Raw genomic sequence first — 25,942 nt, forward strand, 5'->3', positions numbered from 1 at the left:
GCCTTTCTCACATCTAACACAGCCTAGCTCTGTAGTCTGGGGGGAAAGCTGTGCTGACGTATATAATGTGCAAAATATACCAAATAACAGTGTCTAAGTAACATAAAAGATGGGGAGACAAAAGAATAGCATTTTCTCTAAACCACTGTATTTTTTAAAGTGGTTCTCCTTGAAAAACATTTCAATAGTGGTTGAGAATCTGGCAAGAAAGCCAACTCTGCTATCATGCTCATGAGTGTTTATGCAACCAAAGCTTAAATGAAATGCTTATTTTTCTTTACTGTCTAACCCATTCCTTAAAAAAAAAAAAAAAAAAAAAAAAAAAGCACAAGGAGTTCGGTTAAATCTTTTGGGCCAGATTCTACCTTTACAGAAGTGCAAGTCCACTTACTCCAGACTTACTACTGACTGACAGCACTCCGAGTACAGAATTGTGGATTCATTTATGTGCACTGCTGCTTTTCAAAAGCACATTTCCCATCTCCTGCACTCCCAAGCCAAATTGGTCTACCACTTGTTGCCGTGGAAACATGCACTTCTCCCTCTGCCTCCATCCAAAATGGCAGTATTCCATTTTCCCCAGATTTCCCTTTCCAGTCATGTTTTCTCTTACTAATTCATGCATCCCCAGTGCCCCAGGCCCCGGCATGTGCCTGCAATATTCTACTGTGCATTAGACAACGGAGATTTGGATACTCCAGCTCCCAACAGGTCTTGTTTCCAATTATTATGTGTTCGGAGCGCAGATAATAAGCCCTCAGTGGAATTCAGTGAATTGAGAGCTCTTTGTGTCAAGAGGCAGGAAAGGCATCTGCAAGTACGATTATTTGCAATAACTGCCTTTTGCCTTACAGACTCATTTTGTTCTGGAAGGGGTTTAAGCTGAGACCTGGAGGTGTGGAGTAGTTGCTAGACTGAGGAATGACGCAGGAAAAGGGGTAGTTTAATTAAGTTTGATATCTGACTGTTTAGAAAGTTCATGTTTGAACTGCCTGGGTGGCTGATACTTCTCCAGCACACTTTGTCTAACCACAGTTAAAGACACTCCGTTATTACTTAGTGTTTCAGTGAAAACATGAATTCCCGGAAAAGATTATACTTGTAATTTTCACTTCATGTTCTGTTTCACCTCCTTGGATATTTGCATAAGTAGACACGATGCATCAAGCAGCGCTTAAAAGATTATGGAGATGGGAATTCTGATACAGCAGTGTGGGCATAAAAGGAGTCTGGCAGGAAGAATGACAGATTCGTGGACTCTGAGAGGAACCAAAACTCAAGCACCTAAAACTGAGTGTAATCATATTGAAAATCCTGGTATGGACAAGCAGATGATGCTGGGGCACGGTTTCATAGCAATGTAAATTGGAAAAAGAGGTAGCTTTACTCAGTGCTTCACCATATCTGGGCATCTGTAGTTCTAGTGCTGCCCTGAGGTTCTTTGAAAGGCAAATTAACTTGCCCAGGAACTGCAGATGTAGCTAAATGCAGACCCTGGTCTGGAGGTCAGCCTCACGTAACAAAGCATGAAGTTCACAGCGTCTCTGAAGCCAGAGCAACACCAAGCAAACAGCATTTCAGCTTTGCAAACTAATAGCATAAAGCACGACAGTCCAGCACAGAGCAGCAATAAAGGGAAACGTTACCTACTGTGCCCTGTTCCCAGGAAGAGCAGGTGCAGCACCATTTCCTCACAGAAACGTCTCAGCACTGCTTTGCTCGCTGGAAAGATATCAGCACTCCAGAGAGAAAGTGAGCTGAATTCACAGGGCTCTGGGGAATATTTCACCTGTATTTGATCAAAGGGGGACAGAGGTACTAGTAGCCCTAATGCAGAAGACTGAAGGCACTGAACTTAGCCCAGTTTAGGTACTGGCCTAAATTCACCTGGAGATTGAATTTATTTATTTATTTATTTATTTGGTTGTGTATTGTGTTTTCTTTTCTTTTCTTTTAAAATGAAGCCCCGACTGTGCTTAAACTCCTGCTGGCTGGAGTAGGAGTTGGGGAACTGCCCCAATTTCAGATCATAATTTCAAACCGGCTGGGAAGACACGGCACAGATTTATTTCAGAGACAGAAGGGCAGGCACAAAGAAGAGATCGTCTGTCACCGCTAATTGGCTGTGTACGGTTTAATACATGTCCTCCTCATTTGGCAGGAATCATCCAGGTTACCTTGTCACCGATGCTAAAAATAACCCCAGCAAGCGCAGCGTGGGCGTCTGCAGCAGCCTTGGCTCCTCGCACGTGACAGGAGCTATGTTTAGAGCTGCGCTCTGGCTCCGGGGGCGTGCGTGCAAGCCGAGGGAGTCTCCTGCCCTCCCAGCCCCATGACACCCTGGCAGCAGGCAGGCTGGGGGGATGCTGCTGGAGATTTACACGGAGATGCTGTTTGTGGAATGTTTCATGAGACTGTGCTATTTTATTAACAGCTTGCACAGTGCTCAAAGGCTTTTAGAGCTGGTGCTATGGGAGGATTTGTGATTTTTTTTTTTTCCATGTTTTGCCTCTTTTCCATTATGGACTCACTTTTTCAGGCTACAGAAAATATATACGTACTGGGGGGAAGAGAAGTAGAAAGACAGGAAAGTCTGGAGGACTGGGGGAAATGCAAGCAATGACTGAGGTATTTCAGGACTGTTTCCAGGACGTAGACATTCGGGTCCCATAGGCATTAATGTTCCCCGCGTCCTTTCTCGGAGTCAAGCACTGACACAGCTGGAAATCCCGTTCTGTACCCAGTGACTGGCCTTGCAGTCAAGAGGTGTTTGCTCCCAGAGTTCCTCTGAGGCGGCCTTCAAGGATAAAAATCAGGAGGAAAGACAAAGCTCAAGGTCTGTTGATGCCTCCAAGCGATGAGTCAGTTTAGCCTCCTGTTTACGGTGCTTTTCAGGTTCACGCGAGCTGCTGTGCAGCTCAAATACGTGTGTTTGAAGAGGTTCAAGAATAACTGTACATGACATACCTTAACCACCCTGTCCCTTCTCTTAGGGCTGAAGAGCTCTTGAGAAAGGTAGCCCTTGTTCCCTTTCGTTTATTATACTTGCAAGAATAGAATGAACTTCACCAATGTGAATCCCTGATCAGCAAGTAACAAACCCAGCCCCATGAGTGTGTGACCATAACAGATCCTCCAGACAGAAACCCTTTAACCAGCGGTGTTTGCTTGCTTCAGTAATGAAGTACAATACACGCACAATTAATTACAGAACACCCTATCAGCCCTAGGCAAGAGCTACGATCTGCAGCTGATCCAAAAGAGCAGTTTACTGTATCAGAGCAGCCCACTGAATGCTTGGAAAAAAAAATAAATAAAAATTAAACACAGTAGTTCTTTCATAAAGGGTTACAACAGTGAGGATTTAGTCCCATGTGTTAGTTTTTGATCTGCACGTTGTGCACGACTCAAAGCTGTTCTCAGTGCAGGTTCACATCTCTAAGGAATCAGCATGTACCTCCTGTTGAAGACAGGGTGTTTTTGGGTGTTTACTTGGTGCAGATGTGCTGAAGAAGCATGGCAACGGGCAGTTAATTCTGTCGGGATGAGAAAGTTTCACATGACTGTGTCACTGCCGATAAAAGATTTCCTTCTGGGAAGACCAACTCCTTATACTGCTCTGTTCTAGTTCCCTGACTCCAGTGCTGGGAATTCACAGTCAAACATGTTTTCCACGGCACTGTGAAGGCAAGGGCAGCAGGTCAGTGCACAGCAGGGAAGGGAAGAGCAGAGCAGCAGGTGTAAACACAGAAGGCAGTATTGAGGGCCTTTTCTGGGACACAGAGTCAATTCCTTGAATTGGTCTTTTAGCGTAAGTGGCACATGTAAAACTGGAAATAATAATAAAATAAAAAAACACAAAACAGTTCAATGTATTACAAGGGAACTTAGTTATATAAGTAAACTTGCAGGAGAACTGCTAAAGCAAGTGTAATTAAATAAGGAAAAATATTTTTAGAGAAGAAAATAGTGTGTGTTTTGCCCTGCCAAACTGCCTACAAATAGCATCATGTGTTTGGGCTCAGATCCCCTCTGAAAAACTAGGCATCAGCATATGCCTGAAGATCTGGGCCCCAGCCCTGTTGTAAAGTGACAGGCAGTCAAAATGGAAATCTGCAGAAAGCCAGGAGTGTTCTGTAACGCTTCAATTTACACTAGATTATCATTCAGGTCCTTAAGCTGGTTTGGATCTGCAACACAAGTAATTACAGAAAGAAATTGCTTTAATTTAATTTGCAGGACTTAATCAATAGAGACCAAAGGCAGCTGCTCTGCTTGTCCCAGCCATTCGTGCTGTCCTATGACAAAAACCTGCCCAGAACAAGGTGCTGCAGCAGTTGTGTGTCAGGTGGCAATGAAGGCATTCATGGTGGCAGCCCTTGCCATTTTAGGGGGGTGGTCACTGTGAGATTACTTTGGGTTAGGTTTTTGTCTTAACCTGCTCGTGAAACTCAGGAAAAATGCTTTTTGCAGGTAATGCCAAGCACTTACTGCAATGCAGTTCAAACAGAAGCAAGATGGGCAGTGAGTAGCTGAAAGACTATCAGTTGGTATAAGCAAAACCTAAGCCTGAAGGGGATTTGGGTGCATGTTTTTCAGTTTTAACGTACCCAACTTCAGATTTTCCACTTCAAATCATATAAGAACAAAAGACAAGAGGTTTGCATTGCTCCCCCCATCTCCTTTTCTTTCAAACCTAGCCAACTTTATTTGTAGAGTAGATATAAATGATGTTCACCATACCTATTGCTGTGAGCTGCTTACAGAATACTCAAACAGAATTTACTTCTCACAAAAATTTGTGGTGTTTTTTAGATAGGAGAAGGGAAAAAGAAACTTTCTTTAGGCATGGAATCACATTTGCACACACATACCTGCATGGCCTACAGCGAGCACCACAGCAGCAAGAGGTTGTCACTGAGCTGTGGGGCTGTGTCATCAGGTGAGATATCTGCACCTTTGCGCGAAGAATTTAAGCACGTTTTTAGACTTTCTATCAACAACTGACAAAACCTGTTGGCTCACCAGAAACGATCCAAGGAAGCAGCAGCTAATGCATTGATGTTGCTAGCCCCCCAAATACAGTTCCTACCATTTCCTCCTCCTGCAGCTCTGAGCACAAATTCTGTGGCCTCATTCATTCAGGAACAGAGGCTTGGGCTTGCCACTTTCACATGGCAAAACTGGGTCAGTGTAGCACAGTTTCTACCTTTCTGAAATAATCTTAGGGAAGGTTAGGGGGTGAAAAGTAAAGGAAATAAATTTTTAGAAAATAGGCAAAGGGAAGGAGAGGAAACGGGTCAGAACAGAAGGTCTCTGGTTTTAATCAAACATTACTTAATAAATATTGTACAGCCATATCAATTATTCAAACGTAGTTCTAGCTAAATCTTTTTGATTTTATTGCCTGTGCCCACCTGGCAAGCTGCAGCTATATAATCAGGTCTTGTGGGGGTTCTCCTGCTGAGGTTGTTTTTATTTTTTTGTATACAACTTGGGACCTACTTGGGTCAAACAGAGCACTGCAGCTTTCTTTCAGTATCTGTTTCTCAAGATGTTAAATAATACAAGTGGGCAGCACGCTTCCTGACCTCTCCAGACTCAAGACAATTTTTTTCCCCTAGAAATCCTTATTTTCTATCTTTTCTCTGTAGCTGTCATGTCACACATCAAAAGGCTGAAAAGGACGTCCAGTCCTTTATCAATCCACATTCTTTTTCACTTCACTGGGTAAATACTTGAAACAGACAACACCCTCCGAGCTTAGGGACCTTCTTCAGCTGAAAACCCACTTTGCAAAGGACTACCCAGGCAGCTGGGAAACATGCCCAGCATGTTGGTAAACCTGAGTCTTAAATCATATAGAAACAGGTTTCTTCAGTCCAGTTATTTCAGTGTTGTACAAAAATGTAACAATTTTGTTTTATTAAAATGGTACGAAGTACTACTGGGCCAAGACAGAAATAGCAGAATAAAAACACAAGTGCCTCACTGCTGAAAAAAGCCCTCAAAAATCAAGACTACGTGGCTCACAGATGAGCAGCCACTGCCATTTGCTGGGGATGATCATATTCATTGAGCAAATCAAAGTGTGAATGAATGAATACTTCATCAGTTTTTTAGCAATAACTTTAAAAATTAAGAGTGACGATCTGACAACAGTCTCCCCAGATAGCAGCTGGTCTATTGCAAGGAGCCCAGCCTAATTTGAGGGTGTCTGCAAAAGCCATTTTCTGGACAGGCTAAACTGCAGCCTTATTACTGTAATTATCACAGGGAGTGGCTACAGTGCTTTCAAATACCACCCAACGGGAGAAACCCTCCTTCTCGAAAAAAGATTAAATAGACCAGTACTAATGTCATAAGGAAAGTCGTATTTAGAGACACCATGTAATTATCCTTAAAGAACTTGGCCTGTACAACAAGAAGGAAAGAGCTAACAATGATAGGTGTGTGGAAATGGCAGCCTTCGTGCCGAGGGTGAGCGGGGCAGGAAGGTCGGGGTGGCAGGGACTGGTGAGCAGGCTGGGGGCTCTGGGCTCAAAATTCCAGCAACCACAGGGGAAAAACAAACAAAAAGAAAACCATGCCAGAAATGCCTAGAAAATCTGCATGATGGAGCTTGTTAGCACAGAGAGAAGGCCATTTCTAGCCGTGATAAGGAGTCACTGCCATCTTACATTGCCCTGCTCTGCTGTATCTGTATCTAGCAGCCCCTCAGCAGGCAAACAGCAACTCTAAGGAGGGAAAACTGGATCCCTCCCCAAGAACACAGGGCACCCAAAAGTCTTCTGTCACAGTCCTGCACTTTGACAGTGGAAGACAGTTCATGTACCCCAGCAAAACATAGCAGAAATGTCAAAACTAAAGGCTCAGGTCACCATGAAACGTTACACAAATGCTTACATTACATTCAGCTGAGGAACCCCGACTTCAAAAGCTCAGGATTTCCTGGCCTGACTGGATTTTGCCAGCAACATCTGACTGGATTTATACCATCACCACTAAGCACAGGATCCAAAATGGAACTAAGGAGGGTCCCAGAAGCTTTGAGGAAGAGCACACAGGAGATAACATTTTAAAATTCCAATCCTGACCACATTTTCTAGTAAGTTAGCTGGTCTGCAATGCTCAGTGTCATGCTTCGTGGCCTGAAGTGACAAGTCATGCTCCTCACGCAGCCCAACTTAAAAGACAAACAAAATCAGTAAAGTACCATTTGCTGTGGGAATCTAATACATCCCTAGAGAAGGTCTGCAAGTCTGTGTTTCCAGACAAGATGCTTCGCCACAACAGGGATAACCACATAAACTGAATTTTCAGAGCAGTGAGAGATACACTGACAAAATAACTACAGAACTGATGGTTATTCCTGTTGTGACCAGAGGACCTGGCTGGGTACCCAGCCACATCTTTGAGCTATCAGTGGAATTTCTCATTACACTCCGCACGCTGATGGCAGGAACAGCCTTTGCATTGAAAATGAACAGATAACCTCCGATTTTGAAAAACAGATTAAAATAAAATAAAAATCAATGCAGTAATGAAATAGGATTCAGAGTGTGTTGTGGGCAAAGGCTGCATGGCTCAGGCCAGCCCTGGTTAATGACAGCAGGAGGACATGCCGCAGGCCTAGCTGTGCTGTAATGCTGGGCTAACAATAGCATGCACGAGAGGAACAGAAACGAGTACAACAGATGGTGACACGCTGGCAGGGATATCCCATCCGTTTGGAGATGCTGTGTGGGTGAGTGACAGCAGAGAACTAGAAAGTGCTTGTGTTGCCAGGGAGAGAGTTCCCAGAGAGATCCCTGCCATTTGGTGGCAGGTGTGCACTCACACACGCGGTCCCAGGAGGGCCTGTCTATCCCGGAAGCATTTGCAATTTTAGGAATCGTCATTTTTTACCCTCTCCTTTAGGGATTACACAAAGCCAAGACAGCACTGTTTGCCTAGATTTACTTCAGCGATTAAGAAAGCTATGCCTCAGCGTAAAGCCTGACATTACAACCAGTTTGCAAAGCACAACTGCATGCCCCCCATCCTCTTAGAGCTGGAAGCTGCCAGGTTAGGAGGCTCACCCTGCTCAAAACCACCAGCTCTGGAGTCAACTCTTGCTTTAAGCAACACTTTGCAAAGGCCAGTACACCTGCAGCTCTTTATCCGCTGCTTCACAGGCTTTGCAGACTGCCAAAGCATCTCTTTCATAAGGATACATGTTACTGGGAGCAGGGAAGTATATTCCACAGTGCTCACATTGCTTGGGGAGATTCTCAGCAGCTTGTATCCCTGGCAAGAATGGCTTTTCTCAAGTGATTTTGCACTAATTGACAGGGTGGAGGAGAATTTACATACAGTCAGCAGAGGCAGGCTGACAAGTGATGCATACCAACATTTCTTTGTCTACTCTCTGCAAATCCAGCTGTGATTTCTTCCAGTGACCCAAATCCACAGTCGTACATCACAATCACATCTGTTTATAGTGGCAACTGTTACTATATAAGTGGACAGTATTGCAGGGTCTTAATACTGGCTGTGCAGCAGTGAACACCCTAGCTGAGCTCGGGACATTTCGGGGCACTTCCACCCATGTACAATCTCTCTACTTGATGCAATCTGAAACGTAGCCTGTGCTACAGATCAAATTGACACGTCTTCTGTCTTTTTGGCCCCCTGTTCCCGTTCCCTCTGACTGCAGTGACTGAAATTGCATTCCTGGCTGTGTGGGAAGAGGATTCATGAGCCTAGAGATGCCTCATTTCTTACAGGGCTCAGGGATGGCTGGCAATCCATCCCCAGTCTCTCTGGGGTATATCAAGCAGAGGCATTGTATTAGGCATCATTTATACAGTGAAGTTAAAAATAATGAAAAAGTGTTTTGTTTTGTTTTTTAAACATATCATTACTCAGTAAGCACCCAGGAGTACGTAACTGTCCCACTAGGAATATCAGAAGGTCTTAATAAAATGGCAGGCCCTACTGCAGGGCTAAGACTTGCTTCTGGTCTGCCAGTGAGCCACTTGCAGGCTCCCTGCTGTTTCTCAAGCAGTTGCTATCAGAGTTGATTTTAGCATCACTTCAGCAGGGACAGATGTCTTTATTTAAAATAATATAAAAACTAATACACAGATAATGGGATAGAGCTAACCCCCTAGGATTTATTATCATTCCCTTTGTTTGCTTGTCCTCAAGCATCAAATCCACAATGTTCTCAATTTGCCTGAGATATGTAATACTGATTTTTTTTTTTCCTGGAGGAACACTGGGCTCCAGAGTTTTATTCCTGCTTCAGAGAAAAATATTAAGAAAATGTATTGTTTTGCAATGAAACATTATTCACCATTTTCAGTGACCTGCACAGTGTGACCTAGATCATAGCCGGCATGCGGTTTCAGTCAGAAGACCCTTCAACATATATTTTAATACACACCCTTGAGCCCTCATCAGCCTCCAGCTCAGGAGTTGCACTGGGAGCCTGCACCACTTGTGCTGTAATTTGAAGAGCATGTTCTTTCAGCAGTTTTTCTCGCTGAGCTATTTTTAGCTTGAATGTATTCCCCAAACCCGATCCTTGCCCAGCTGCAAGGCAAGGCTGAAGCAAGAGCGAGTGCTATTGCTGCTCACACTGACATTGCTGTGAAAAGAAATGCTCCTCAAACTACAACCTCTGAGCATGTCGCTGGCTGAATAATCAGCTGTACTTTCATCACCCTAATGAGTAAATGTTGTAGTTGTGCTGCAAAAAGGACAGAGCCGCCACCTAGAAGCTCTGTTAAACTGAGCGTGGGGGAACACATGGAAGGGAGAGACGGAACCTCTGAAATAACCACCAGCTATTCCATTTACACCAGAACTTAGCCACGCTGGCTCTTGTTTATTAATAGTTGAGCTGAAAATCCAAACCCGTATGTCAGTCCCGGAATACACCACAACATCATCTAAGAGTCCTCAGCTGCACATTGAGAGAGGTATGGAAACAAAAGCTTCCAGGAGGTGATGGGAGGATGCTCAGCATCTTCACCAAACCTTGTGGCAGGCCTTTGAACTGAGAGACAGGCTCCGTGCTCCAGCTGCACCCAACCTTTCTTTCTTCACACCTCCAGGAAAAACTACCAAGCCAAAGGTCAAATGCAGCGGGGCTTTCACAGGTGGTGAACAGTGATTACCATATTGCCTCCTCCAGCTGAATCCTCTCGCTTAATTAGACACTGACTCTGTTGGTGTATTGCAGCCTGCACTGCTTATCCTTAGGCAACACCACAGAACAGCAAACCTGTCACAAGGATGTGGGTCACTCAGGGACAAAGGGCAATGGTACCTGAGTCGTGTTACAGCCTCACGCCGGGCAAGAAAGTGGGTTTTATTCTAACTGAAATCTAAACTACTCAGTGCAGGGCTTCTGTCAGAGAAACTATAACAACAGACACCTGTAATTGCCTGGGAGGTGAGGGCCGACATAATTAACTGAACTCTGGCTGACTTGCAAATCCAGGCAGAAATGAAAGCCAAACAAATGAGTAAGATACATAATTAAGATGAGATACATGGTCACTACATTCATCCAGCATCTTGCACTGGGTAACCAAAGGCAGTTTATTATTATTATTTTTTTTAATAATGTTGTAAAAAAAAAAAATACCTCATGAAGGAGAATAGACGCTAATATCAATCATTTTTAAACCAGCATAGTTTTGGCACGTGACTTGCAGAATTGACCATACCAACTCACCGTTTTCATAATGCTCTCAAGCCTCCTACTATCGGAGAATAGCAACTACTTTTATCCTGTTATGGGAAATGCTGGCACGACACAGCTAACACTTTCTACGTGCTCCAGAACTGCCTTGGGGTGAAAACAAGTTTCTGTTTCAGTGCCTGCCTTCTAATTTTGTACAGAGAAAAGACTGTAAAAGGCAAGTCCCTCCTACCAAGGATTTACTACTACCCGTAATCGTACATTGCAAGCAGTGCTGCACTGCCACGGTTCAGTGTGTGGGTGACTCAAAGCCCTGGCACATATCCTCTTCACAGTCACTTATAGGAAGGATGAAAATAAACTTCTTGTTGAATTGAACACGATGTTCTGATAATAGAGATGCCAATTTAAGAGACCGAGCCTCTCTCTCCTGACGGGCAGCAGACACAAGCTGCTTCACGAGGGGGTGGCACAGGGCTCTCCCGTTCCTCCGCCCTTTCCCGTTTCCCCACTGGGCTGGAAATCTACTGTGAGAGGGGACCCACCCCCCCGAGCCTCCCAACTCTTTCTGCAGAAGTACCTGCCACAAGAGACAATCAATGTGATTGCTGCCAGCTACAGCTCGCTTACTGGAGGCTGGATTGATTGTGCACTTGTCAGTGCGGAGTTCACGGGCACACGCACATGTTCAAGTCCATCCTCCCCCTTCCTTTGTCAAACTTTATCAGATACACATGGCCATCACTAAAGGCAAGCAGAAAAAGGATTCCAAAGTTTTTTTTTTTTTTTTTTTTTTTGGCTTCAGCTATAAATCTAAAAGAAATTCAGTTTTATGACAATTATATCATACAGATACTGTGCAGCAGACACTATCCAGAAATACATTTGCGAAACAAAGGAACACATGAACACATTTAGGGGACATAAGAAGCCTCATAAACCAAGAACACAAGCATTTTGTAATGGATTCCATTACAAAAACATTCCTGCCAAACACTTGCTAGCACATGTTGGACAGCTGAGATCCTGCAAACTAGCAAGAGGAGTTGGACAGGATGGAGTGTTTGAGGTGTCAGTAATCAGCATAACCCTATGTGCACACGGGTGGGCTGCACCTGTTCCCACTTTGTCTTTCATCAGCTGCTTTATGCCCGTGCCTGCAAGCCCACAGACAGCACACCGTGCTGCAGCTTTGCAGAGGTGTAGTTCCCACAACGGACAAAACAGATATTGCTAAGGTTAACTATGAGGACAGAGAACTTGGCAGACTCTTGTAAGACATATTGATGCATTGCCCATCTGATAGCAGACCCTGGGATCCAAGGGACACGCAAATCCCCAGACTCCTGGGGATTCAGTCACCTGGAACAGCCCAATGCCATCAACCTTGTGTAACGCTGTTGCTAAGACATTCACTTCTTTGAATGTGAAGGAGAATCTGACTGTGTGAAGTAAATATTGATCAGCAACCACAGGCACGTGTGAGAGTTATTGGGCTCAGGAACATGTGACCTTGCTCCAGAGGGGACAAGCAATTAGTGGTTTTCCCCTTGAAAGAGTCCACTGTTACGCACATGTCCAACATCGTAGTCAGTGGGACCTCAACCCAGACTCTGGCAGGGGAGGGCTGCAGGCCACTCCACCAGACCAGCCAAGAGAGACTTCCCCAGCCGTCAGGTTAGGGGGGGGGCCGTGCTTGTTATCCCCCAGGCAGCCTGTTTTCATAGAATTGTTTTGCCACGATTAAGCACTGCACATGTACATCAAGGGAAACAGCCAGACACGCACAGATTCATTGCCCCTCTCAGAGCCAACATGGAGCATTGATGAACCTCACAGGATTCCCATGTGCACACTGGATGGAGAAAACAAGTGTCTTGAGGCCACGTGTGGGCTCCCAACACCTGGGGTACTCTGCCACCAGGAACACACATGGCCGCACCTGCAGGCTGCTCGCAGGGCCAGCCACAGCTGACTTTGTTATCCTGCCCCAGCCTGCTCCTCTGCCCTCAGGAGGGGCACTGCACCAAGACATGGGATTAAGCAAATATGTACATTTATCCATTTTTCAAGCCCACATAATCCAAGCAATTACTGATGAAAACATTCTGAAAATACGTCCCAGAACAGCTTTCAAACTTCAAACAGCTGAAGAACACCTGCTGCTTGAAGGTTTATGTTTGTTTTGCATAGAACAACAATAACACGTAAGCTGTTACTTTTTTTGAGCTTCAGAAACAGCTGGTCCCACAAACAACCCAGCACCCCAAACTCACGGAGATGACTTTACCATTCTTTAGAAGAAAATACTCAGATTTTTGATTCAACACTTCAGTCTAGACTTAGACTGTCAATGGCACATCTATAGCAAACTCTGGACCACATCCAAACACCATTTACAATGAAATCACATTGGTGCCTCCAGTCCTGCTCAGTTTCCCTGAGTTTCCCTCATATTCACCTTCCCTTACCTCTGCTCCTGGCATCCTTTTGTGTAAATCAGGGGGGAAGCAAATTTGTGGAACTAAGACAAAATATGGTAGTATTGATGACATTTATATTATATGGGAACTGGACAGAAACAGGACTTGGCTACTTCAGTTTTCAAGAAAGTTTTAAAAACCCTTGCAAAAATGACTGGCTCTACGGAGGCACTCAGATGAAACACTTCTGCCTGAGCAGGTAATACAAACAAACCCCAAACCTAGATATTAATATCTCTCAAAAACACAACAGCAGTAATCAGATGCTCTTCTTAGTAACAGAAAACACGCAACTAAATTTCATTCAATTGAAAAGAAACCACTACTCTGAAGTGACCAAGGTGGTGCACTACATTAGCGCTCCCAGCGAAGTTTACAGTTACCTCACAGAGATACAGCCCCAGCAGGGCCAAAAGTCTCCACATGAAAACAACGGAAACTGAAAGCACAGGACTCACCCATCGGTGTCCATGACTGTATCCATGACTGTATCCATATCTGCATCCACAGCTACAGCCACAACAGTGTTGCAGTGGTGGCGGAGCCTCACCTCAGGCCCTTGCACAGCTCCTGCCCACAGGGCTGGGAGGCAGCATGGTGCCCAGGCTGGGTGTGGGCTGGGCCCAGGGTGGAGCCCTGCAGCCACCCTCACACAGGTGCAGGCAGGTGTTTGCTGAAACCAGAGGAAACAAGCCAGCACTTTGCCTCAGAATGGCCTGGGGTTCTGTATTTCAAAGTCTTCTCTGTGCACAGTTTGTAGAGATCATGGCACTGGGGATTCATCTCTTAGCCTTTATGAAGATTTCTTTGTGTCCAGTGCTTACTTCATCCTCTGGCTGCAGTAAAAAGACCGCTAAGAAGATTATACTGCTGGAGTTTCCCTTTATTTAAGCACAGAGGATTCGGGCATCCCCTTTCTGGAGTCTTAGTTTCTCTCAGTGCCTGCCTTCTGTCTTGTTCCTCTCAAATGAAGGTGAGAAGAGAGGCAGGACGCCATTCCCTAGGCCAGGTGGCCCTGAGGCGTGGTTGTTCCAAAATGGCGCTGCCTCTCCACAGTGCAGCTCCTGAGAGGAAGGGCACCGAGCTCCTTGCAAGGGGGATGTTCTCTGTTTTTGTCAGCGGTGGGACTTTGTACTTTAACAGTGTGGGAGAAATAATTAAATAAATAAACCTCCAAAACATGGTGCATAGAACACAGGAGAGTTCACAGAGCCCCACAGTGCCTGATTTACCACAATGCAGCTCAGCAGAGATATGTGGCCTCCTCAAAGGAGTTGTGCTCGCAGCTGCTTCCCCCCAGTGTGGTCAGCAGCCCTTGGTGCACACATCTGGAGTCCTTCATCTCCACCATCTCTCTACATTTCCCTCTTGCCTGGGAGCACAGCAGTGCCGGCTGGGCCCAGCCACTGTGCAGCATAGCTGTCATGGCAGAGAAAGCAGGCAAGAGGGGTTTTACAGCAAATGGAGGTTTCTTCCATACAGAAAAAAAATGATATAACAGGTAGAAACAAAAAGTGATGGAAACAGATGTCAGTAGTGTACCCACTTTCTTATTTTATCATGATGCTCAATGTACATGGTGTTTTTACACATCTTCCCTGTTAGAACTTAATATTTAAGAATAGGCCACTTCTGGTTTTGTGGATGTGGTAAAAAAGCTTGAAAGTGTGGTCTACATCTCTGAAAAACTCAAATAAAAATGCAGTGCCCTGTCATGCATAGATATTTATATATGTGTGTGTGTGTATCTGCACCTTTTACTTTTGTTGTGGGAAAAACTGTACACACAGAAATATGTTATGTCTGCACACATACCACATATTTATCGAAGTCAAAAAGGAAATAGGGTTTTAAATAATTAACCAACATAAATGCAGTAACAATATATGCAAAACTATACAGAGCATTCAATAGACATATGTATTCTCATACCTATTATGCTTTAATCGTTCTCTGTTAGGCTTTTAATCCCTCAGTTTAAAGGAAACCTCTGAAATGTAATGTACAGATTCAGGGAGAATCTATAAATCTTACATGGAAGGGTTGTAATTACAACTGGCTTGATTGGGTGACATGTGATCAGCAAATCGCGTGGACATTTCATTTCCAGATAAACTCTCAGAGTTAGTTACTCTTCCCTGTTTTATATTATAAAATGCACATTAATCTATTTCAAACAAAGCCTAGTCAGAGCAGTATCATTTCTGAGATATGGAGGGAAATGAGTGAGGAGGGAGAAGCGAAGGAGTAACAGGAATTAGAAATGTATGTTTAAATACTTCAGTAGGGCATTTCAGCATCATTCAGCATTTCAGTTTGGATTATTGCAAATTCCATTGATGGAGTATCTGTCTCATTATTCTGTAAAGAAGAGACAGAGAAAAATCTTAGGTGATATGTGGTGTTAGGTAAGAAGAATGAGCATTAGGCTACAGGTGTTTCCAAGTACAAGAGCTCACCATCTGTGTTTTCTGTTGGTGTAAATCTGGTATAGTAGTTGTGATGCATTCTTGTTGCTGAAGATGAGAGCAGAATTTGGCCTTTGCAGTAATCACAAAGAAATTAATTAGAAACGGACAAGGCGTGGCATTCATATTTTGTGCTGTTGATCTGAAAGTATGAATACAGAGCTGATGCTAAAGATATATTTGGTAAGGCTTACAAAAACAGGAAAAATTAGAATTAGACATTTTTACCTGTTCTTTAACAGTCTGATAACAGTTACTTCATTTTTTCATTTCTTGTGTATTTGATAAAATACAGATCTTGCTATAGCATTTATCATTATTCCTCTATTTTCTGTACACAGCAAAGGGTAATTACTGCAACCGTATTTTGCAGTGTGGTCCCTGCTGTGAGTATTTCTTTGTCTCTGTAACTTCAGTCTCTGGCTTTGTAAAACCTGCCACAGAGGAGACGATGAGAATCCCCGATGCTGCCAGAATGCAGGCCAGAAAGCATCATAAACTGTTTCTGATCTGTTTGCTGAATTATTACTTTAAAGCTAGCAAATGTAGTGTGTGTGTGTCTGCCTAGGGGAGGGGTTCAATTACCTGAGATTCTCTGCAGATATTGGCAGTGTCTCATGGGGAAATCTCATTTAGTATGCAGAATAAAATCACTGTGGCACTGATCATATGATTTGAAGACTCAATCCTGAAGCAGCACTACTGAAAGGGGAGGTGAAACAGCATAAGACACTCTGTTCAGACAGCATGAGGCTGTGAGCAGCACACGAATTTTATACAGCAGGCAGGAGGGTAGCTGCTGGATTGGTCTATTAAACGTGTAGTCGGGAAACCACAGGAAAGCTTTATTTCTGGCAAGCCTGCATTTTGTCAGGATGCATCACTGCTGTTACTAGAAAAAGAGGAAGCCTGCTGCTGCGTGAGATTAAAAGGTAGAAGGAGTGATAGCTACAGAAGATCACTGTGAAACTCCTTTGATAACCACCTTAAACACCCCCTCGAGAGTGAATTTAACTGTTGGAGGGCACTGGTTCCAACTGACTGTCTGGAAAGTATGGTGAAAAGGATGCACGTTATGAGGAAGAATTCTACCAAGAGCAGAGCAAACTAGAGGAGAACTTCTGTCTGCATTGCTGACATTGGCAAATACAAGAAAGCATTCTGGTGCTGAGATTCTTGCCTTTTTTTTTTTTTTTTTTTTTTTTTTTTTTTTCCCCTTGAGTCCTGCAGAAGGATTTTTTATTCCCCCTCTACCCACAAACACAAGGAAAACACCAACCAGAACTCAGAATACTGCAGACTTTCCAAAGAACAAGCATGGTACAAAATGTGATTTTGGTGTTTTTCCGTAGGCGACTCAGCCAAAGACCTGCTGTTGAAGAGCTAGAAAGAAGAAATATACTTAAACGTGAGTACTTTTTTCTTTTATTATTTTATATATATTTGTTGAAACTGATTATTACATTTCTAGAACATATCCTTTTATAGAGAAATTCATTCACTTTTTCTGTACCTAAAAGTTTTCATGTTTAACATGCCCTGGGTTTCAAGTACTGCAGAAATCAGAATTTACACAGGCGTGCCATTTAGTACAGAAAATAGTACCTTGTTCAATTTTCAGTTTTCAAATCATTTATATTGTGAATATGTTATTTCACATTTATGCATGAATATACTGTTATGGATATCTGAGAAAGGAGTAGCATCCTAGTGTCACACAGTACAACGAGGCTTTGGACAGTCATTTTTCAAGCTGTGGACTGCCATGGCAAACTGTACAAGACTAGAGTGGAATAGACAAAGCATCCTTGCAGAGGTGTGAGGACATTCCCAAAGACAAGACAAAGAAATATCCTCTGAGATATCAGAGTTATTAAAGGGACAATTCCAAGCCTATCACAGATGCTGCTACACAGGAATGTTGCCCAGCATCTTTCAAATAAACACAAAGCAGAAGCTTTCAACACTTTTCCTAAAGTTTCTGACCCAGGCATCAAACAGATGATGCATCCCTTTCTTAGATGTATTGTGAATTCTCTAAATTAGGTGAAGAAGGGAAAGGGCTTTGGATTATTCTCTGCTGTGAATCTCAGACAGGAGAATGGAAGAGTCATCTGCTTGAAGAAAAAAAGTATATTACTTCTGTTAATTTTATGGTCTATTTAGTGTTGACAGTAAAAAAACAAAACCACCAACAACAAAACCAGAATGATGTGAAAATGGTTGTCTTCTCATTAAACACAAATAAAACACAAAGCCATATAGAATGTGGCTTATGTCATACAAGCAATCCTGCCTTTGGTATTTAATTCATATTTAATTATTAATATGATTGCAATTATCTAGAAAAAAAAGTTATCTACATTTTATAACCTACAATTTACTATCTCAGAACTTTCTTAGTAGTTCATACAAAAAAGCTTATGCTATTGCCATTGAAGTTACTGGGGATTTCATTTCAGTTTTAACAACAAGAAATTCCATAATCAACTTATATTTTCAGTACTCTTCCAATGCATATATTGTGTGTGGTTAAATCAGATGCATCTGACACATGTGCACAGCTAAATGAGAAACAGGATACATACAGGATACAGTCTTGGAAAACATAAATGGATGAACTTGGCCTAAATTCACCTGTCATCTACATGAGAGACAAGAAAAAGCATTAACCCAGGATTCTGAAACATGTGGAGCCAGATTTTCAAGAGTCAGTGCCTAAGATCACCTCTAAAAATCTGTTTTTTTCTTTTTTTTTCTTTTTTTTTTTTTTTTTTTTTTCTCCTAAGTAGGGATCTCTGCTGAAAAAAATCTGTTCCTTTATGTTTACTTTTTGAAGTGTGCTTGTTACAACCTTAATCTGGGTTAAACTGACAAGCTTGAATAATAAAAAAGTTTGAATACATTCATATAATGAGCTTACAGAGAGATAAAGCAGAAAGAAGATAAAGCAGAATTAAAGATATTTCCTGAATGCCAGCTAAACATACTGGTCTAGATTTGTATCTCATTTAAAGTGCTTCCAACATGGAGCAAATTCATTGACTTCAATTCAGTTGCTCAGGCTTTATACAGGTTCAGCTGAGATCATAGCTCGCTCTATTTATTTACCTTATTTCATTATATAAAAAGCTAAACATCCTGTAAGAGCTAAGGTCATCACTTGTGTCAATAGAAATCATAAAGGGCTGGACAGATACAACAAATCTAGTCTCAGTTTTGAGTGAATCTGGAAATTAGTAAACTCTCCTTTTATTAATAGGGATATAAATCTTCTTATTATGGACTTTAAAAACACCTGGCTTGGGTCTGACGTGCAAAGCTGTAGCAGTATAAATACCCCTCAGTGAAATCACTACAACCTCCTCCAGCTTGTGTTTGTACAGTTGCCTCCTAAGTTTCTTAATGTCTTTGATGTTAATAATACACACTGCTAACAGAAGCAACATTACCCCCAAAGCTGTTTTAAGGACTAATAATTCACATTTGTATCGCTCCTTCAAAATGAGAAGCTTATTCCAAGTGCCTAAGTGCAACCACTAAGTCATTTTAAAACAATCCTTAATAAAAGTAAAATGAGAGACTGTTCTTATCATTCTCAGAGAGATGGTTCTGAGATAAAAGTGGTACTTAAAATGTAAAGCCAACACTTTCTTACAGTTTTGTTGAACTTCTTCTACTGCCTTTACTTTAATGATACAACATTGCTGGTTTGCCACAGAGCGTGGCAACCCTATGAACGAAAATCAAGACCCAGGTGTTCACGTGTTCTTCCTGTACTCAGCCGAGAGCTGCCTTTCACATTCAAGAAGGCAGCATCTCTTAAATCACACTGTAAAATCCCCACTTCTTTCTTAACACCAGGAATTGTTTCTGAGTCATGCACAGCTAAGAATTCCCTGAAAAACTTGCAGAGCAGCGAAATGAACTGCACATGCCACTTTGTAATTGGGAGCTTCTTTCTACTCAGGTTTACGAAGCCAGCCCTCAGTAATGAGTGGATCTATGTGTAGGCAGAGTGATGCTGATGGGGAAAACCTCTCTGCTTTGTCTCTGTAACAATGCTTGAATTTTGTAATGCCCTTGCTAGCAGTTCCTATCAAATCTTGCTTTATTTTTTCTAAATGAACTATTCTTGTGTTTTCATGTTCAGCATTTTCTTGGAGCTGGGAATAAGCCCAGAGTCTGTGCGAATATCTCACAGAAAGGGGCCACTATGCATGTTTAGTATATTAAAAGTTGGAAAATAATTTTCTGGTCAGAAATTAATATTTGTGGTTTTATTTCAGAATTCTCTCAGTGCATCTCACTGACAATGATATCTTAAAAGGCACTATACCACAGAAAATTATTTTATTTTTATAAAAACATATAGATTTGAATATCTACTCTAAAAGGGGTGAATTAAAATGTAGTGAAGCATATTAGTAAATTCTTGCAAGTATGTCTGCATCTTAGAGTACAGTCTACTTTAAAAATGACATTCTCCTTTTAAACATAACAAACTTAAACAGCTGCTCAACATGGCACTAGTTTTAGTTGTCCTATTCGCTATTTTAAATTTCTATGCCTTGCCACTGAATTTTAATAAAGCACATTATAATATTTTATATTCATTTGCTTTACATTTCTGCTATAGTCAGTTGTGGCTATGCACTATTTTACTCTAAGCAGATACTTACGATGGCATTTCAGTGTAATGTAACGTGTGTAAAAATATGGGAGAATAATTCATTACTAAAATTACCATTTTGGAAACTCATCCGCAGTGCTATTGTCTTTTTAAGGTGTATTAAAAATGATGTGTGTGCCTTATCATTGGAAATATCTAAAGCAAATGGTATAATAAACTTCACAGTGCTATCTAGAGATTCCCAGAATGGTTGAACATTTTTCTCTAGGTCTGCAGCTTTGTTCAGGTCACAGGCTCATGCCTTAATTTAGTAACAGATAGTACTAGAAATAGAAACGCCATTACCTCGTATCCCAAGGCAAAGGATATATTTCACACAATGTTACAGCACTCTGGTCTATTTTTAGACCCAGTGTGTAGGAGTTATCACGGCTTGAATGTTAATAGGCACAACACACAAAAGCTAGCTGGCTTAGGTTAGAATGAAATGCTACAAAAAGGAAACCCGTGAAGATAAAAAGGTTCTAATGTCAGTGGCACATCCTGAATAGCAGAAAAAAAAAGTACCCAAATCAAAGATAACTGCTGTGGCAGTGTGACCATCCAAAGGTGTAGCCTGAGAATAAGGTTTTACAGGAAAAAACGTACTTTTCTTGAAGCTCATGCAATAAGTCTTTTCAGCATCTACAGCAACATAATGGCTCCAGCAATATGGAGACTAAAAATTGATGATTAACTATGGAATATTTTGATTTTGTTTCTAAAGTTTATGCAATTGGAGTTGGTGTGACTGCTGTTGGTTTGTTAAATCTCCTTGGAACTGGAGTTTAGAGCACAGGAAAAGCTGGCACCAGTACCTTGTCCTCACAGAGAGGTAACGATATGTTCTAGCAGAGCAACAGAGAGATGTACTGAACTAACAAAGCAGACAACTAAGGACCAGCTACTAATTTTTCTGTGATATAATTCTTATTGCCTGGAACTTCAGAAACTACTGATATTCTTCATGAGGAAAATCATCTTTTTTTTAATATTCTCTCTAGAACGAAACGATCAAACAGAACAGGAAGAAAGGAGGGAAATCAAACAGAGACTGACAAGAAAGGTAAAATCTTGTAATGTCTTCTATTAGTTTTTAGAAATTTATGAAAGCTATTACAGTATCAACCAGTCCTAGAGGTCATTGCTACACAAAACCTCCCTTAATTTAACTCTTCCTCGGTGGTGTGGTATCTAGTATATCAATTATATAAGTACCTACCATGTCTCAGCTATGAGGATTGATAGAATATTTACATTTAAACTTTCAAACAAAAAATGAATACTTGCTTGCACACTGCATATTTTGCAACTATACTGCCAGCAAAGAAGTACGTTATTCCTTGTAGCAATCAGTAGCAGAGCTGGCTTCTTACTGAGCACCAGGAGTGCTCTCACAATAAATTTCTCTTTGCATTTAAGGTGTTCTTAAAATCAGAACTAGATTGTGTTATTGTTCTGTTCCCAGGAACCCCCACTGGAATTATAAGCAAAAAAATGCCAATAATTTATTAAACCCAAATTGGAATTCTTACAGTGGGTCCAGTTCTGAAAACCTTGCTGCTGACTGCAGTAGAAAAGCCTTTCAGTGAAAAGTGACTTCTTACTGATGCTGACTGCAGTAAGAAAACCTTTAACAAACCTTAAATTATATCATAACAAGTTAATTATGTCTATTTTACCTATTCTAAATTGATGCATTTTATCAATTTAGAGCTTAAAATATTTTCTTTTGTCCATTATAAAGCCACTGTGCTATAGTCAATAACTTCATTTAAACAATTGTTAATCTCCCAGCAATAGTTTGAAGGACATAATATTTCCCTGGACTTTTCAAGAGTTGCACTTTTTCCATGTTGAATTAGTATTTTTCTTCCATATACATAAATGCACACTAAGTTAAGATGAGAAGCAGAAAATGTTGCACAATTTATTGAAATATTTGTTATTAATATTGGTTTTATTTTACAATACTATTTAATGCAGCTTAATCAGCGACCTACAGTTGACGAACTAAGAGACAGAAAAATCCTGATTCGATTCAGTGATTATGTAGAAGTGGCAAAAGCACAGGATTATGACAGGCGAGCAGATAAACCATGGACAAGACTATCAGCAGCTGATAAGGTACTGACATAATTAAAATATTACTGCTTTCTACTTACTTTGTCTAAAATGCTACATTGGACTTTGCAGACATTTAACCTCTGGGGCATTTAACCTCTGTAAATGTTATATGTTTTGCTGTAACCATGTTGGCCAACGCATACTGTTATAAAAATGCTATTTATCTATATAATCATCAGCAATCTGTAAAACCTAAATATTCAGCATCTCTACTGGCATAGTATGCATTGCTGTGCCCGATGCCTATCATTTCTACTTAATGAAACTTCTATTCTGCTCTGTGAGTCTGATATTTTACAATGCTTATAAATACAAAATTATTTAACTCTCTTTTATTTTCAATTCCTAGGCAGCAATTCGGAAAGAGCTAAATGAATACAAAAGTAATGAAATGGAGGTACATGCATCAAGCAAACATTTGACAAGGTCAGTCTTCCAGCCATTTATTTCCATTGCCTGATAATAACTAGTCTCTTTGAGTCCTGAATCTATAGATTTTGCTCTTACATGTTAGATGTGGGAACATAGGAACATTTCTTTTAAAAGGAAATGGAAACATTTCTCATTCCATTCTGAACTTTGCTTTTCTGATTTTTATATATATATATATATATAATTATATACATATTTATATATATATAAAATAATATATATATAGTGTACACTAGCATGTACTGAGGAGACCCCAGACCTTTTCCAGAGTATCACTCAGCTTGAATATTTTGCAACTAAGATTCAAAAGCTATGGCAAAAATTTAAATGTAGGGGTATAATGAAAAACAAACAACCCCCTCCCCATGATGTTTAAAGCAGATGAACTACTGAATACTGGAGTGTACTTGAGCGTGCAACCTGATTAACCCAAACACTGTAACTTTCTCATCAATGGGAGAGTAATGCCCATAAAAAAGACTTGTAAAATTTTTGTTACAACAAAAAATTGTAAGAGGTTCAGCCTGTAGATTTCAGTAGCACGTGAATGTTAGTTGCCACTGGAATGTCTGCAACCCCCTCAAATGGCAGGCCAGCAGGAAAATTGAGAAAATTGGCCTGGATGCTTGGCACTGTCCAAATGCATGGGCTGCTGCGCATCAAGTCAATCTTGCACTTGCTTTGTCACAACAGCAATTACAGGTTTTAGGTCTAAACAGTCATGGAAACACTTGGATTTTCCACGAGAGAATGACTGTGAGAGAAGCTGATTCCACAGCCATTAAGTTACTTGCAAAAAGACCTTGTCACTTACAGAAAAACTTAAACAGCAGTCAGTTATTTCCTACAATTTCTGTTATGTCTATTGAGTTCAGTTGCTCTTAAAAGACAATCTGGGGAGTTGGTAGCACAATGTACTCTTGCCCCATCTGTAAGCATTCCCAGGTGTGCTTGCTGCTAAATTAAGCTGCCCAGCACTGTACCGAGGAGCTTGGGGTGCAGTCTCTATTCTGGAAGGCTTGCTTCTGCAGGGTCTGGGCCTGCATTTCTGTGTTTGTGAATCTGGAACGAATTTGATCTTAAGAGAGTTTTGTATGCTCAGTGAAAAGATGATCTAAGCAAATACAGTGGAGTCATAAATACAATGTACGTTGATGTAAATGCTACAATTATAGAATTCTAGACTTTTCATGCCATTGTTAGGGCCCTTCTAACTACAGGGTTCAGGCTCAACGTGTATGGCACGATAGCAGTACGCTGATCGAGTGAGATGGGAAATACGGGTGGGCTGCAGTTCAAGGCAGGAATTGAAAGATACCCTCTCTAATTGAGCTACCTGGGGAGTTTAAGTAGATTATAATGATGTATTTTGAAATTTGGTCAGGATATTAGGTGCAATACAGGCTTGCAATTTACAATTACTGCTAAAGCATTACAAATGACTGAGACTTTAATTACATATCTCAGCTAAGAGAACAAGCCTACAGAGCAACAGCGTATTTATTCCATACAGAATGTAAGACTATCATATATTAATCCAACGGTGTATCTTCATATGTTCCAAAGCATCAGCTCAGAATTGCTTTATTCTTACAAAATAATAACATGGCCCAATAGGCTGCTGACAAACAGCAGCCTAATTACTAAAAGAAAAAACAAACAAACAAACAAAAGATACACAGTTCCACACCTATATTTGTGTTTGCACTCCCAAATAATTGGGAACTGGCTTGTCTGGACCTTGAAGAATGTAACTGTACAACAGTCATGACATACAAGTGTAAATGTGTCAGTGAAAATTAAGACTTCAAGTTGCTAATAGTTTTCAATACTGTTAATGTACCTTTAAAGAGAATTAATATATTTTTTAAAATGTTAATCTAAACAATATATTTTAAAAAATGTACTTTCAAAGAATGTTGAAGTAGACTGAAAAAAAACGTCTCCTGTTTCTCCTAGATTTCACAGGCCATAGAAATTTTCTTCTGAGAAGAATCTGTCTACTTTTTGATACTGCTGCTGAACACACATCAGGGAACGTATGAGCCCTTCCCTAAAGTTCAGTCCAGGATACCTTGATGTTTATGCGAAAGGTGGACTCTGCAGATGAAAACTCTGCAGCACTTACATAGAGAAAGAAACACCAGAGATGAACTTCACTCTGAAGCCAGAAGAGTGATGGCCTGTGGAGTGAGATGATCAGCTGAGAAAGACTGAATGAAGTAAAGCTACTTGAAAGAACCTACTACTCTCCTTTGCCACTTGTTTCAAACTGTTTTGCAGCCTATCATGGTAAAGGAGATGTTGTGCATGTACAGGCTTTACCATTCCAAGGCCTCTGACATAAATGGACATGACACACTGTCATTCAGTATTACGTTGACAAGACATTTGGAACTTACCACAATTAGTTTGTAAAACACTTAAGTTCATGTTCTAAAAACTAATTTAATGTATTATAATTTCATTCTTTTTTTATATAATGTCTAACACAGCTGCAAGCATTTTTGACTCCTGTTACTTTTGTTCTTTAATTAAATGACTACTTATTGCAGGAAATGAACATGTTTCCTAAAGCTGTTTTTTTTTCCCAGGGACAGTTGGGAAGGGAAGAGATTGCAATTATTATGTACCAGATCATATCACTTCTTTATCAACAGTCTTCAAAAAGATGATTTTAACTAAGATTTCCATCTTATGCAATACCAATGTTTTGTACCAAGTCCTTTGAATGTGCATAATGTGATCGTCATTTACACTAGCTGAAGTTCTGGCCCACTGAAGAATTACAATTAAATTCACTGGTATTCTTATTAAAAAATTACTAAATTGGATAACCATACATAAACAGTTGATGTAAAAATGTACTTTCATGTTTAGTAAACAAATTAATGTCAATGTTTTTTGTTAGTGGAAATGTATATATAGTTCAAGGATTTCTTGATAGTAAGAGTAAAGAAGTTACTTGATGGTAATAACAAAGAATTGGTTTAGAAAAATATAAACCAGACATTTCTAATAATGCTTGACATCTAGAAGCACCTGAGAATTATTTTCAAAATAC

At 41.0% G+C, this 25,942-nt stretch overlaps 1 protein-coding gene across 1 annotated transcript in view; it reads left to right on the plus strand.

Annotated features, from left to right (window-relative positions):
* Positions 1 to 25,441, plus strand: part of PHACTR3 (phosphatase and actin regulator 3) — a 104,129-nt gene extending 78,688 nt beyond the window's left edge. Inside the window, exons 9-13 of the mRNA XM_032198249.1 lie at positions 17,000 to 17,055; positions 21,324 to 21,385; positions 22,306 to 22,446; positions 22,796 to 22,872; positions 24,838 to 25,441. Coding sequence (XP_032054140.1) covers positions 17,000 to 17,055; positions 21,324 to 21,385; positions 22,306 to 22,446; positions 22,796 to 22,872; positions 24,838 to 24,853 — 352 coding nt within the window. The 3' untranslated portion in view covers positions 24,854 to 25,441. The remainder of the gene's footprint in view (positions 1 to 16,999; positions 17,056 to 21,323; positions 21,386 to 22,305; positions 22,447 to 22,795; positions 22,873 to 24,837) is intronic.
* The last annotated feature ends 501 nt before the right edge of the window (positions 25,442 to 25,942 follow it).

The sequence above is a fragment of the Aythya fuligula genome, chromosome 16 (genome assembly GCF_009819795.1).
Source record: "Aythya fuligula isolate bAytFul2 chromosome 16, bAytFul2.pri, whole genome shotgun sequence".
Lineage (NCBI taxonomy): Eukaryota > Metazoa > Chordata > Aves > Anseriformes > Anatidae > Aythya > Aythya fuligula.